Raw genomic sequence first — 13,841 nt, 5'->3', positions numbered from 1 at the left:
GTGGGAGTGTGACTTACTGACTTTCAGTGGGATTGTTGTGTTAGAAGTGTCCTTGTCACATTCTAGGTCTGGACAGGGATATGGGGAGAGATGATTCTCGAAGGGAATAGAATCAAATAGAACATGATGGATTTAGACAATCTATTATTACATTACAATGCAGAGACGTTGCATAAAGGCTTCACACAATGAGATTGATGTACAGAACATTAAAGCACGAACATCATTGATCAGTTGTAAATGTCAGAAATGGCTGGCTGTGTATTTTAGTCCTCAAGCTAAACAGGTCGCAGGCAGGGAGAAGCTGGATGTAATCAGTCATCATGTAGTCTTATAGTGCTGTAATTGCAGTGCTCTGTGCAATCTGGTCTCTATTGTAAACCAGGATGGTGTCCTTAGGTGTGAATACCATTCCTCCTCCTCCACACACACACACACACACACACGCACACGCACGCACACAGGTGTACAAACACATCCCCTCAAGCAAATCCCCCAGCCTGCACACTCAAATGCCCATGTAATACACACTTCCCTTGTCCTCCCCTCATAAAAACACCCCACACACACACTGCCACATGTCCCTAGTCTCCTGGCAGCTCCCAGTCCCCATAAGCTTTATTGGTATATTTAGTCAACTTGTGCTCATTGCTCAGTCCAATAGGTTCCATTTGTCTGAACTCCAGTTAGAGGAAATGGTGTACGTCAGCTCAGGGAGGGAGGAGAACGAGGGAGAGGGGACATCTCTCTCTGCCAGAGATAATGAGCACCACAGGGTCCCAGCCTCCACCAGGACCTGCCACCAGAACACCTCACCAGGGGGCCCCCACACTGCTCAGGGGCACACAGATACTGCAACAGACGCACACTGCGGCATAACACACACACTGCAGCACACTGACACACACATTAAGACCAGCAATAACTCAGACACACAGAACATTTTGACTATCACACAGCAAGGATTATTCTCTTCCCTCTTCATCACAGCAATGAATACTCTTCCCCCTCATCACACAGCAATGAATACTCTCTTCCCCCTCATCACACAGCAATGAATACTCTCTTCCCCTTATCACACAGCAATGAATACTCTCTTCCCCTTCATCACACAGCAATGAATACTCTCTTCCCCTTCATCACACAGCAATGAATACTCTCTTCCCCCTCTTCACACAGCAATGAATACTCTCTTCCCCTCCATCACACAGCAATGAATACTCTCTTCCCCCTCTTCACACAGCAATGAATACTCTCTTCCCCTCCATCACACAGCAATGAATACTCTCTTCCCCCTCTTCACACAGCAATGAATACTCTCTTCCCCCTCTTCACACAGCAATGAATACTCTCTTCCCCCTCTTCACACAGCAATGAATACTCTCTTCCCCCTCATCACACAGCAATGAATACTCTCTTCCCCCTCATCACACAGCAATGAATACTCTCTCTCGCAGTTGTCCCATCTCGACAACACCGCACTGCTGTTAGCAGTTGTCCTGTCTCAAACTGTTCCCCAATAGATGGGGTCAGGATTCGCTGAGTGCTAAAGCGCGTAGTGTGTACAAATCTTCTGTCCTTGGTTGCAACACTCACAACCGATTTCCAAACTGTCTCTAGAAGCAACTTCAGCACAGTAACAGTTCGTCGGGAGCTTCATGAAATGGGTTTCCATGGCCGAGCAGCCGCACACAAGCCTAAGATCACCATGCGCAACGTCAAGCGTTGGCTGGAGTGGTGTAACGCTTGGACTCTGGAGCAGTGGAAACACGTTCTCTGGAGTGATGATTCACACTTCGCCATCTGGCAGTCCGACGGACAAATCTGGTTTTGGCGGATGCCAGGAGAACGCTACCTGCCCAAATGCGTAGTGCCAAACTGTAAAGTTGGTGGAGGAGGAATAATGGTCTGGGGCTGTTTTCCATGGTTCAGTCCTCTTAGCTTCAGTGAAGGGAAATCTTAACGCTAGACATTCTAGACGATTCTGTGCATACAATTTTGTGGCAACAGTTTGGGGAAGGCCATTTCCTGTTTCAGCATGGCAATGCCCCCAAAATGGTTTGTCAATCAGTGTGGATTCCAGTTAGACAATGTGCTGCCTCTCAGAACAAGATATATTCCATTTAGACAACGTGCTGCTCGTCAGAACAATATATATTCCAGTGAGGCTACGGGGTGCCACTCAGAACCTTAGATGTTCCAGTGAGACTACAGGGTGCCACTCAGAACCTTAGATATTCCAGTTAGACTACAGGGTGCCACTCAGAACCTTATATATTCCAGTGAGACTACAGGGTGCCACTCAGAACCTTAGATGTTCCAGTGAGACTACCGGGTGCCACTCAGAACCTTAGATGTTCCAGTGAGACTACAGGGTGCCACTCAGAACCTTAGATATTCCAGTGAGACTACAGGGTGCCACTCAGAACCTTAGATGTTCCAGTGAGACTACAGGGTGCCACTCAGAACCTTAGATATTCCAGTGAGACTACAGGGTGCCACTCAGAACCTTAGATGTTCCAGTGAGACTACAGGGTGCCACTCAGAACCTTAGATATTCCAGTTAGACTACAGGGTGCCACTCAGAACCTTAGATGTTCCAGTGAGACTACAGGGTGCCACTCAGAACCTTAGATATTCCAGTTAGACTACAGGGTGCCACTCAGAACCTTAGATATTCCAGTTAGACTACAGGGTGCCACTCAGAACCTTATATATTCCAGTTAGACTACAGGGTGCCACTCAGAACCTTATATATTCCAGTGAGACTACAGGGTGCCACTCAGAACCTTAGATGTTCCAGTGAGACTACAGGGTGCCACTCAGAACCTTAGATGTTCCAGTGAGACTACAGGGTGCCACTCAGAACCTTATAGGGTGTCACTCAGAACCTTAGACGTTCCAGTTAGACTACAGGGTGCCACTCAGAACCTTAGATATTCCAGTTAGACTACAGGGTGCCACTCAGAACCTTATATATTCCAGTTAGACTACAGGGTGCAACTCAGAACCTTATATGTTCCAGTTAGACTACAGGTTGCAACTCAGAACCTAATATATTCCAGTTAGACTACAGGGTGCAACTCAGAACCTTATATGTTCCAGTTAGACTACAGGGTGCAACTCAGAACCTTATATATTCCAGTTAGACTACAGGGTGTCACTCAGAACCTTATATGTTCCAGTTAGACTACAGGGTGCCACTCAGAACCTTATATGTTCCAGTTAGACTACAGGGTGCCACTCAGAACCTTAGATATTCCAGTTAGACTACAGGGTGCCACTCAGAACCTTATATATTCCAGTTAGACTACAGGGTGCCACTCAGAACCTTAGATATTCCAGTTAGACTACAGGGTGCCACTCAGAACCTTATATATTCCAGTGAGACTACAGGGTGCCACTCAGAACCTTATATATTCCAGTTAGACTTCAGGGTGCCACTCAGAACCTTATATATTCCAGTTAGACTACAGGGTGCAACTCAGAACCTTATATATTCCAGTTAGACTACAGGGTGCCACTCAGAACTTTAGATATTCCAGTTAGACTACAGGGTGCCACTCAGAACCTTATATATTCCAGTGAGGCTACAGGGTGCCACTCAGAACCTTATATATTCCAGTTAGACTACAGGGTGCCACTCAGAACCTTATATATTCCAGTTAGACTACAGGGTGCCACTCAGAACCTTAGATATTCCAGTGAGACTACAGGGTGCCACTCAGAACCTTAGATATTCCAGTTAGACTACAGGGTGCCACTCAGAACCTTAGATATTCCAGTTAGACTAGACTACAGGGTGCCACTCAGAACCTTAATGTTCCAGTGAGACTACAGGGTGCCACTCAGAACCTTAGATATTCCAGTTAGACTACAGGGTGCCACTCAGAACCTTAGATATTCCAGTGAGACTACAGGGTGCCACTCAGAACCTTAGATATTCCAGTGAGACTACAGGGTGCCACTCAGAACCTTATATATTCCAGTTAGACTACAGGGTGCCACTCAGAACCTTATATATTCCAGTTAGACTACAGGGTGCCACTCAGAACCTTAGATATTCCAGTTAGACTACAGGGTGTCACTCAGAACCTTAGATATTCCAGTGAGACTACAGGGTGCCACTCAGAACCTTATATATTCCAGTTAGACTACAGGGTGCCACTCAGAACCTTAGATATTCCAGTGAGACTACAGGGTGCCACTCAGAACCTTAATGTTCCAGTGAGACTACAGGGTGCCACTCAGAACCTTATATATTCCAGTTAGACTACAGGGTGCCACTCAGAACCTTATATATTCCAGTTAGACTACAGGGTGCCACTCAGAACCTTATATATTCCAGTGAGGCTACAGGGTGTCACTCAGAACCTTATATATTCCAGTGAGGCTACAGGGTGCCAGTCAGAACATTGATCAGATGGTTGGTGGATGGATTTTAATTAGAGGTATGGGTAAGACTGATTTAAACCATGACTGAATTACCTGTAGGCTATTAACTGTAAGTTGCTTTGGATAAGAGCGCCTGCTAAATGATCATATTATAGAACAGTTAGCCTTGCTGATTACGCTGTTGAACCCATCCTCTGTTCCCCCAGAGTAGAAAGGACCTTATCCACCCAACTGTTAACCACAATCAGTCTTTGGTCCACATGTGAATTGGAGAGCTGTGAAGGCTGATACAGAGGCTCGACACGATGCTACCCCCCCCCCCTCTACCCCCCACACAATCCTACCGACCAACAACACAGCCATTATACCTTGGTTGCAGAGGTCACGTCTTATCAGTGCACTGAGCTGCCCCCCCCCCCCACACACACACACACACGCAGGCACCCTCCCCCCACAATCCTACTTACACACACTCGGGCACACACACACACAATCCTACACACATACACACACAGTCAGCCTCCTCAGAGCCACACTCCAATTACACTGTATAGGACAAGGCTGAGACACAGCGCTCTGCATGACCTTGTTACAGGAGAGATGGATGAGGCCATTTATCTCCACAGACGATCAAATAAGTTGACCCTGAGACTGGGTTGAGACTGGGGAGAGACTGGGCGGAGCTGAAGTGTCCATGGAGGCTACACAACTCTTTGAGATGCTTTGTTATAGATGAGACACAGGGATGGAGAGAGACTTTAAGCTGAAGTGGAGAGAGACTGGGCGGAGCTGAAGTGGAGAGAGACTGGGCGGAGCTGAAGTGGAGAGAGACTGGGCGGAGCTGAAGTGGAGAGAGACTGGGCGGAGCTGAAGTGGAGAGGGACTGGGCGGAGCTGAAGTGGAGAGGGACTGGGCGGAGCTGAAGTGGAGAGGGACTGGGCGGAGCTGAAGTGGAGAGGGACTGGGCGGAGCTGAAGTGGAGAGGGACTGGGCGGAGCTGAAGTGGAGAGGGACTGGGCGGAGCTGAAGTGGAGAGGGACTGGGCGGAGCTGAAGTGGAGAGGGACTGGGCGGAGCTGAAGTGGAGAGGGACTGGGCGGAGCTGAAGTGGAGAGGGACTGGGCGGAGCTGAAGTGGAGAGGGACTGGGCGGAGCTGAAGTGGAGAGGGACTGGGCGGAGCTGAAGTGGAGAGGGACTGGGCGGAGCTGAAGTGGAGAGGGACTGGGCGGAGCTGAAGTGGAGAGGGACTGGGCGGAGCTGAAGTGGAGAGGGACTGGGCGGAGCTGAAGTGGAGAGGGACTGGGCGGAGCTGAAGTGGAGAGGGACTGGGCGGAGCTGAAGTGGAGAGGGACTGGGCGGAGCTGAAGTGGAGAGGGACTGGGCGGAGCTGAAGTGGAGAGGGACTGGGCGGAGCTGAAGTGGAGAGGGACTGGGCGGAGCTGAAGTGGAGAGGGACTGGGCGGAGCTGAAGTGGAGAGGGACTGGGCGGAGCTGAAGTGGAGGGGACTGGGCGGAGCTGACGGGGACTGGGCGGAGCTGACGGGGACAGGGCTGAAATGGACGGGGACTGGGCGGAGCTGAGAGGGACTGGGCGGAGCTGAGAGGGACTGGGCGGAGCTGAGAGGGACTGGGCGGAGCTGAGAGGGACTGGGCGGAGCTGAGAGGGACAGGGACTGGGCGGAGCTGAGAGGGACAGGGACTGGGCGGAGCTGAGATGGAAAGGGACTGGGCGGAGCTGAGAGGGACTGGGCGCACCTGAAATGGAGAGGGACAGGGCGGAGCTGAAATGGAGAGGGACTGGGCGGAGCTGAAATGGAGAGGGACTGGGCGGAGCTGAAATGTCGAGGGACTGGGCGGAGCTGAAATGTCGAGGGACTGGGCGGAGCTGAAATGTCGAGGGACTGGGCGGAGCTGAAATGTCGAGGGACTGGGTACTATAGACGATTGGATTTAGCTATGAGTCCCTGCGTTGTCACTTCCTCCGTCTCTACCGTCCATGTTTTCAGTGAAGCGTGATGTTGTGTGATTCCATTTGATTTTCCAGTTCTCACTAACTGTTCTATCACGTAGCCCGCAGCTGGGAACACGCTACAGTGTTGTTTAACAGCCTGTAATGGAGCGTTACCCTTCACATTACAAGAGGAGAACATGATAGGTCATCTCACATTAAATGATTTCTCAGTAGACCGTTATACACACCCACACGCACTATTTTATTTATTTATTTGAATGAACCTTTATTTAACTCGGCAAGTCAGTTAAGAACAAAGTCGGATTTACAATGAGGGCCTATAGGGACGGGGGCTGAAATTAAAAAAAATATAATAATTGTACAAAACACATCATGGGCAAGAGACAACATATCGTAGAGACCTGAGACAACAACATAGCAAGGTAGCAACACATGACAACAACATGGTAGCAACACAACATGGCAGCAGCACAAAACATGGTACAAACATTGGGCACAGACAACAGCACAAAGGGCAAGAAGGTTGAGACAACAATACATCACGCAAAGCAGCCTGTCAGTAAGAGTGTCCATGATTGAGTCTTTGAATGAGAGATTGAGATTGAACTGTCCAATTTGAGTGTTTGTTGCAGCTCGTTCCAGTCACTAGGTGCAGTGAACTGAAAAGAGGAGTGACCCGGGGATACCCCCACACAGGCACACCCACAGACACACAACCACACACCCCCCACACACACGCACCCCCACCCTCACGCACGCACACCCCCCCCCTCCCACGCACACATGCACCCGCCCACACACACTCATACACCCCCACACACACACACGCATGCACCCCCCACACACACGCATGCACCCCCTCACACACACGCATGCACCCCCCCCACACACACACGCATGCACCCCCCACACACGCGCACGCACGGACCCCCCACACACGCGCACGCACCCCCACACACACGCACCCCCATGCACGCACCCCCACCACGCACACTCATGTACCACCCCACACACACGCACGGACCCCCCACACACACGCCCCCCCCCCCCACACAGAGACACTGATACACCCCCCACACACACGCATGCGCATCCCCCCCACACACACACACGCATGCGTCCCCCCCACACACACGCATGCGTCCCCCCACACACACACGCACCGCCATGCACGCACACACCCCCACGCACACTCATGTACCACCCCACACACACGCACGGACCCCCCCACACACACGCACACACACCCCCACACAGAGACACTGATACACCCTCACACACACAGACACTCTGACACCCCTCTCCCCTGCTGTATGTTGCAGTTCCTCCGGAGTTCCTGAAGAGGCCGGCCAACATCTACGCCCACGAGTCCATGGACATCATGTTTCAGTGTGAGGTCACAGGCTCCCCCGCCCCCACAGTCAAATGGGTCAAAAACGGAGACGCTGTCATTCCCAGCGACTACTTCAAAATCATCGTAAGTTTGTTGTATTGTAAAATGTCATTAGGATGTGTGACGTAAAATCTGTAGTTCAGCTTCTGATCTTTACTGAGGGGAACTTCTAGTGACTTTCTACAGTCTGATACCTCTTAACCAATAGCTTTAACAAGCATAACTTCAGCTAGATGCTCAACTGATGTTGTCTTTGATTTACGAGTGGTCGGTCAATCACCATATTGATCTCACACAGTCTCCACCTCAAGACATTGACCTATTTCCCTCTCTCCACCACCTGATGTTATTGACCTCTCTCACTCTCTCAATCTCTTTTTCTCTCTCGATCTTTGTCTCGATCTCTGTCTCTCTCTCTCTCTGACCCGCAGAATGAACACAACCTGCAGGTGCTGGGTCTGGTCAAGTCTGACGAGGGCTTCTACCAGTGTCTGGCAGAGAACGATGCAGGGAACATGCAGTCCAGCGCTCAGCTCATCATCCTAGAGCACGGTACGTTGGGAGGGGAACCGAATGGACAGGGTTCTAGATAGAAGCCAGTGTTGGTTCTTTGGGAGCTTGGTTGTAGTAGTATTGATGGGTGTTTTGGGGTACATCAGGTTTACTCAAACACATGGCTGGACACTGGACATGAGTAGAGCCTGGAATACAGTAGACAATGGGAATATTGAACAAATCTAAGAAGCATGCCCAAAGAGTATGACAAGCAAAGAGAGTGGGACAAGAACAAAGACAACCCAAAACCTCCAGGGAGGAGTAGGGGCAGAAACAAAGACACCCCAAAACCTCCAGGGAGAGGGACAGAAACAGACAACCCAAAACCTCCAGGGAGGGGTAGGGGCAGAAACAAAGACACCCCAAAACCTCCAGAGGGAGGGACAGAAACAGACAACCCAAAACCTCCAGGGAGAGGTAGGGACAGAAACAAAGACAACCCAAAACCTCCAGGGAGAGGTAGGGACAGAAACAAAGACAACCCAAAACCTCCAGGGAGGGTAGGGACAGAAACAGACAACCCAAAACCTCCAGAGGGAGGGACAGAAACAGACAACCCAAAACCTCCAGAGGGAGGGACAGAAACAAAGACAACCCAAAACCTCCAGGGAGAGACAGAAACAAATACAACCCAAAACCTCCAGGGAGAGGTAGGGACAGAAACAAAGACAACCCAAAACCTCCAGGGAGAGGTAGGGACAAGAACAAAGACAACCCAAAACCTCCAGGGAGGAGTAGGGGCAGAAACAAAGACACCCCAAAACCTCCAGGGAGAGGGACAGAAACAGACAACCCAAAACCTCCAGGGAGGGGTAGGGACAGAAACAAAGACAACCCAAAACCTCCAGGGAGAGGTAGGGACAGAAACAAAGACAACCCAAAACCTCCAGGGAGGAGTAGGGGCAGACAAAGAAACAAAACCTCCAGGGAGAGGGACAAAACAAAACCTCCAGGGAGAGGGACAGAAACAAAGACAACCCAAAACCTCCAGGGACAGAAACAAAAAACCTCCAGACAAAACAAAGACCAAAACCTCCAGGGAGCAGGTAGGAAGGGACAGAAACAAAGACAACCCAAAACCTCCAGGGAGAGGTAGGGACAGAAACAAAGACAACCCAAAACCTCCAGGGAGAGGTAGGGACAGAAACAAAGACAACCCAAAACCTCCAGGGAGAGGTAGGGACAGAAACAAAGACAACCCAAAACCTCCAGGGAGAGACAGAAACAAAACCCAAAACCTCCAGGGAGAGGTAGGGACAGAAACAAAGACAACCCAAAACCTCCAGGGAGAGACAGAAACAAAGACAATCCAAAATCTTGAGGGAGAGGTAGAAACAGAAACAAAAACAACCCAAAATCGAGAGGGAGAGGTAGGGACAGAAAAAAGACAACCCAAAATCTCCAGGGAGGAGTAGGGACAGAAAAAAGACAACCCAAAATCTCCAGGGAGGGGTAGGAACAGAACAAAGACAATCCAAAACCTCCAGGGAGAGGGAGGGACAGAAACAAAGACAATCCAAAACCTCCAGGGAGAGGTAGGGACAGAAACAAAGACAATCCAAAACCTCCAGGGAGAGAGAGAGGGAGGGACAGAAACAAAGACAACACCACCAGACACCAGAATAGATTCAGGTCCTAAAAATAGGACCGGGTGTATGAAAACGCCCATGTGGGGGAAAGGGAGACATACTCATCTGGGGCTGGGTGATGAAGTTTTTTTTCTTCTCCATCCTGCTTTTAAAAGTGCTGTTTCTCTGCCAAATCAAGAAGCACCGTACCTCATGATTCCAACAACCAGCACATCCACCTACAGATATCTACAGTAGCTACCAAACTAACTGCAGAACTGCATTTCTGTAGGTAACCAGATTTAACACGTGTGAATTGTCCCATTAATCCTGAGCAGGTTGGTTAATGGATTAGCATAAATTGGGGTGTCGGTCAGATAGCTCCCTCCAAACATGTTCTCTTCTCCCCGTTGGACGGCACTAAGTCAGAAATAATGATGACCTGCAGCTTTTAAGTAGCATTATGCATATCTCAAATAATTGCTCAACAAGGGAGATCAGCAAGGGGTGTCTTGTGACCTAAAACTTGTTTTTGTTTGGGATCAGTCAGTAAAGCAGATGGTCTGACACACTCGCCTGCCCTCAGCAGGACGTCAGAGAGAGCACTCTTATCCCATGACATGAAAGGGCTGTTTTAATGATTCCTACTGCCTTTGTAAGGTACAATAGGTTATTGGCTACAGCTGCCAGGCTACCAGCCCTTTCTCCCCCTACATTACACCATGGTGGCTTCTTCTCATGAAAGGAGAGAGTTCAGTGCTCTGTTTACAGCTACACAAACAGTGAATGTGGAAAGTTCATATTCCCTGAAGAGTGTATGTAAATATCCATCATATACCCTTTGCTTATTTCCAGTTTCCATACATTTGATTCCTCCATGTGTCAGCATGTGGTCCATCAGCATCCTAAACAATCCTATCATTTCTTACAAAAGCTGCCTCACAGAGGTGCCAAAGTAAGTATTCCCTTCCATAGAAACGGCCCAGTTTGACTGTGCTGTTCTGTGAATATCGCTCTCTGAGGCTGGGAGATGATTTTCCTCCTCTAGCTCTGTAATTTAGAGAAGATCTCTCTGGAACGTATCTCCTCTCCTGTGCCGGGTTAGTGTACACAGATCCTCCTTGGTGCCATCTGTTAACTCTCCCCTCCCGCCGCTCTCTCCTATCAGCCACCTGCTCTGTCCCCTGTGCACCTCTGTCCACTGGGCCAAGTGCTAAATATGCTGTCCGGTCCGCACTGTCCCCTCTTTTCACCCTCACCGGCTGTCCCCCTCACCGCTGGGGGTCCTTATCCGCTCCCTCCGTCGTCCTCCTCCTGTGTCTCCCCCTTCCGTCCTCCTCCTGTGTCTCCCCCTTCCGTCCTCCTCCTGTGTCTCCCCCTTCCGTCCTCCTCCTGTGTCTCCCCCTTCCATCCTCCTCCTCCTCCTCCTCCTGTGTCTCCCCCTTCCGTCCTCCTCCTCCTGTGTCTCCCCCTTCCGTCCTCCTCCTCCTGTGTCTCCCCCTTCCGTCCTCCTCCTGTGTCTCCCCCTTCCGTCCTCCTCCTCCTCCTGTGTCTCCCCCTTCCGTCCTCCTCCTCCTCCTGTCCGTCCTCCCCCTGTCTCCCCCTCCGTCCTCCTCCTCCTGTGTCTCCCCCTTCCGTCCTCCTCCTCCTGTGTCTCCCCCTTCCGTCCTCCTCCTCCTCCCCCTGTGTCTCCCCCTTCCGTCCCGTCCTCCTCCTGTGTCTCCCCCTTCCCTCCTCCTCCTCCTGTCTCCCCCCTTCCGTCCTCCTCCTCCTGTGTCTCCCCCTTCCGTCCCTCCTGTGTCTCCCCCTTCCGTCCTCCTCCTCCTGTGTCTCCCCCTTCCGTCCTCCTCCTCCTCCTGTGTCTCCCCCTTCCGTCCTCCTCCTCCTGTGTCTCCCCCTTCCGTCCTCCTCCTCCTCCTGTGTCTCCCCCTTCTGTCGTCCTCCTCCTGTGTCTCCCCCTTCCCCGTCCTCCTCCTCCTGTGTCTCCCCCTCCCGTCCTCCTCCTCCTGTGTCTCCCCCTCCCGTCCTCCTCCTCCTGTGTCTCCCCCCCCCTCCCGTCCCTCCTCCTCCTCGTGTCTCCCCCTCCCGTCCCTCCTCCTCCTGTGTCTCCCCCTCCCGTCCTCCTCCTCCTCCTGTGTCTCCCCCTTCCGTCCTCCTCCTCCTCCCCCTCCTGTGTCCTCCCCCTCCCCCTCCTCCTCCTCCTCCTGTGTCCCCCTCCCGTCCTCCTCCTCCTCGTGTCTCCCCCTCCCGTCCGTCCTCCTCCTGTGTCTCCCCCTCCCGTCCTCCTCCTCCTGTCTCCCCCTCCCGTCCCCTCCTCCTCGTGTCTCCCCCTCCCGTCCCTCCCTCCTCGTGTCTCCCCCCCCCGTCCTCCTCCTCCTCCCCCCGTGTCTCCCCCGTCCCCCTCCCGTCCTCCTCCTCCTCGTGTCTCCCCCTCCCGTCCTCCTCCTCCTCGTGTCTCCCCCTCCCGTCCTCCTCCTCCTCGTGTCTCCCCCCTCCCGTCCTCCTCCTCCTCGTGTCTCCCCCCTCCCGTCCCCTCCTCCTCGTGTCTCCCCCCTCCCGTCCTCCTCCTCCTCGTGTCTCCCCCTCCCGTCCTCCTCCTCCTCGTGTCTCCCCCTCCCGTCCTCCTCCTCCTCGTGTCTCCCCCTCCCGTCCTCCTCCTCCTCGTCCCCCCCTCCCGTGTCCTCCCCCGTCCCCCCCTCCTCCTCCTCCTCCTCGTGTCTCCCCCTCCCGTCCTCCTCCTCCTCCTGTGTCCCCCTCCCGTCCCTCCTCCTCCTCGTGTCTCCCCCTCCCGTCCTCCTCCTCCTCGTGTCTCCCCCTCCCGTCCCCTCCTCCTCCTCGTGTCCCCCTCCCGTCCTCCTCCTCCTGTGTCCCCCCTCCCGTCCTCCTCCTCCTCGTGTGTCCCCCCTCCCGTCCCGTCCTCCTCCTCGTGTCTCCCCCTCCCGTCGTCCTCCCTCCTCGTGTCCCCCCTCCCCCTCCTCCTCCTCGTGTCTCCCCCTCCCGTCCCTCCTCCTCGTGTCTCCCCCCCCCCCCCGTCCCCCCTCCTCCTCCTCGTGTCCCCCTCCCCCCTCCTCCTCCTCGTGTCCCCCCCCGTCCCCCCTCCTCCTCCTCGTGTCTCCCCCCCCCCGTCCTCCTCCTCCTGTCCCCCCCTCCCGTCCTCCCTCCTCCTCGTGTCTCCCCCCCTCCCCGTCCTCCTCCTCCTCGTGTCTCCCCCTCCCGTCCCCTCCTCCTCGTGTCTCCCCCCCGTCCCTCCTCCTCCTCGTGCCTCCCCCTCCCGTCCCCTCCTCCTCGTGTCTCCCCCCCCGTCCTCCTCCTCCTCGTGTCTCTCCCCCCTCCCGTCCTCCCCCCTCCTCCTCCTCGTGTCTCCCCCTCCCGTCCTCCTCCCCCTCCCCGTCTCCCCGTGTCTCCCCCTCCCCTCCTCCTCGTGTCTCCCCCTCCCCTCCTCCTCGTGTCTCCCCCTCCCGTCCTCCTCGTGTCTCCCCCCCTCCCGTCCTCCTCGTGTCTCCCCCCTCCCGTCCTCGTCCCCCTCTTCTCTCCCGTGTCGTCCCCCTTCAGATTTGCCCCTTCTCCCTCACTGCTGCCGCGGTTGCATTAGTGTCTATGATAGAAAATGAGTTTGAATCATGTCTGTGCTCAGTCATGTAAAGAATGAATATAGAAAAAGTTCCAATACAAAGAAAATCCATATGTACAGTATCTTTTTGTAATCCAAACAAACATTTATTTCCTATTCATCCAAGTTAAGACAGAAAAGCCTCCATGAACGAGCACTACTTCACTGAATAAGACCAGAGTAGAAAAACCGTGTTCTTTGTGTTCTTCCTTCAGGAGTTCAACAAAGCAACACAGACCAGCTCACTGCTACGGGTTTAAAGCCCTCAGTTACTTTTTGGAGAAGGAGACCAAAAATAGCTCTCAAATTGCAGTCCGGAGCAATTTTAGTACACATTCCTTCCTTTGC

The 13,841-nt window shown here is 52.9% G+C and overlaps 1 protein-coding gene across 1 annotated transcript in view; it reads left to right on the top strand.

The window, feature by feature from the left end:
• neo1a (neogenin 1a) overlaps nucleotides 1–13,841 on the top strand; it is a 237,197-nt gene that overhangs the window by 149,812 nt on the left and 73,544 nt on the right. Inside the window, 2 exon segments of the mRNA XM_064988713.1 lie at nucleotides 7,690–7,844; nucleotides 8,192–8,312. Coding sequence (XP_064844785.1) covers nucleotides 7,690–7,844; nucleotides 8,192–8,312 — 276 coding nt within the window.

The sequence above is a fragment of the Oncorhynchus masou genome, chromosome 2 (assembly GCF_036934945.1).
Source record: "Oncorhynchus masou masou isolate Uvic2021 chromosome 2, UVic_Omas_1.1, whole genome shotgun sequence".
NCBI lineage: Eukaryota > Metazoa > Chordata > Actinopteri > Salmoniformes > Salmonidae > Oncorhynchus > Oncorhynchus masou.
The sequence above is the reverse complement of the archived record's forward strand: the minus strand, read 5'-3'. Positions and strand labels throughout refer to the sequence as shown.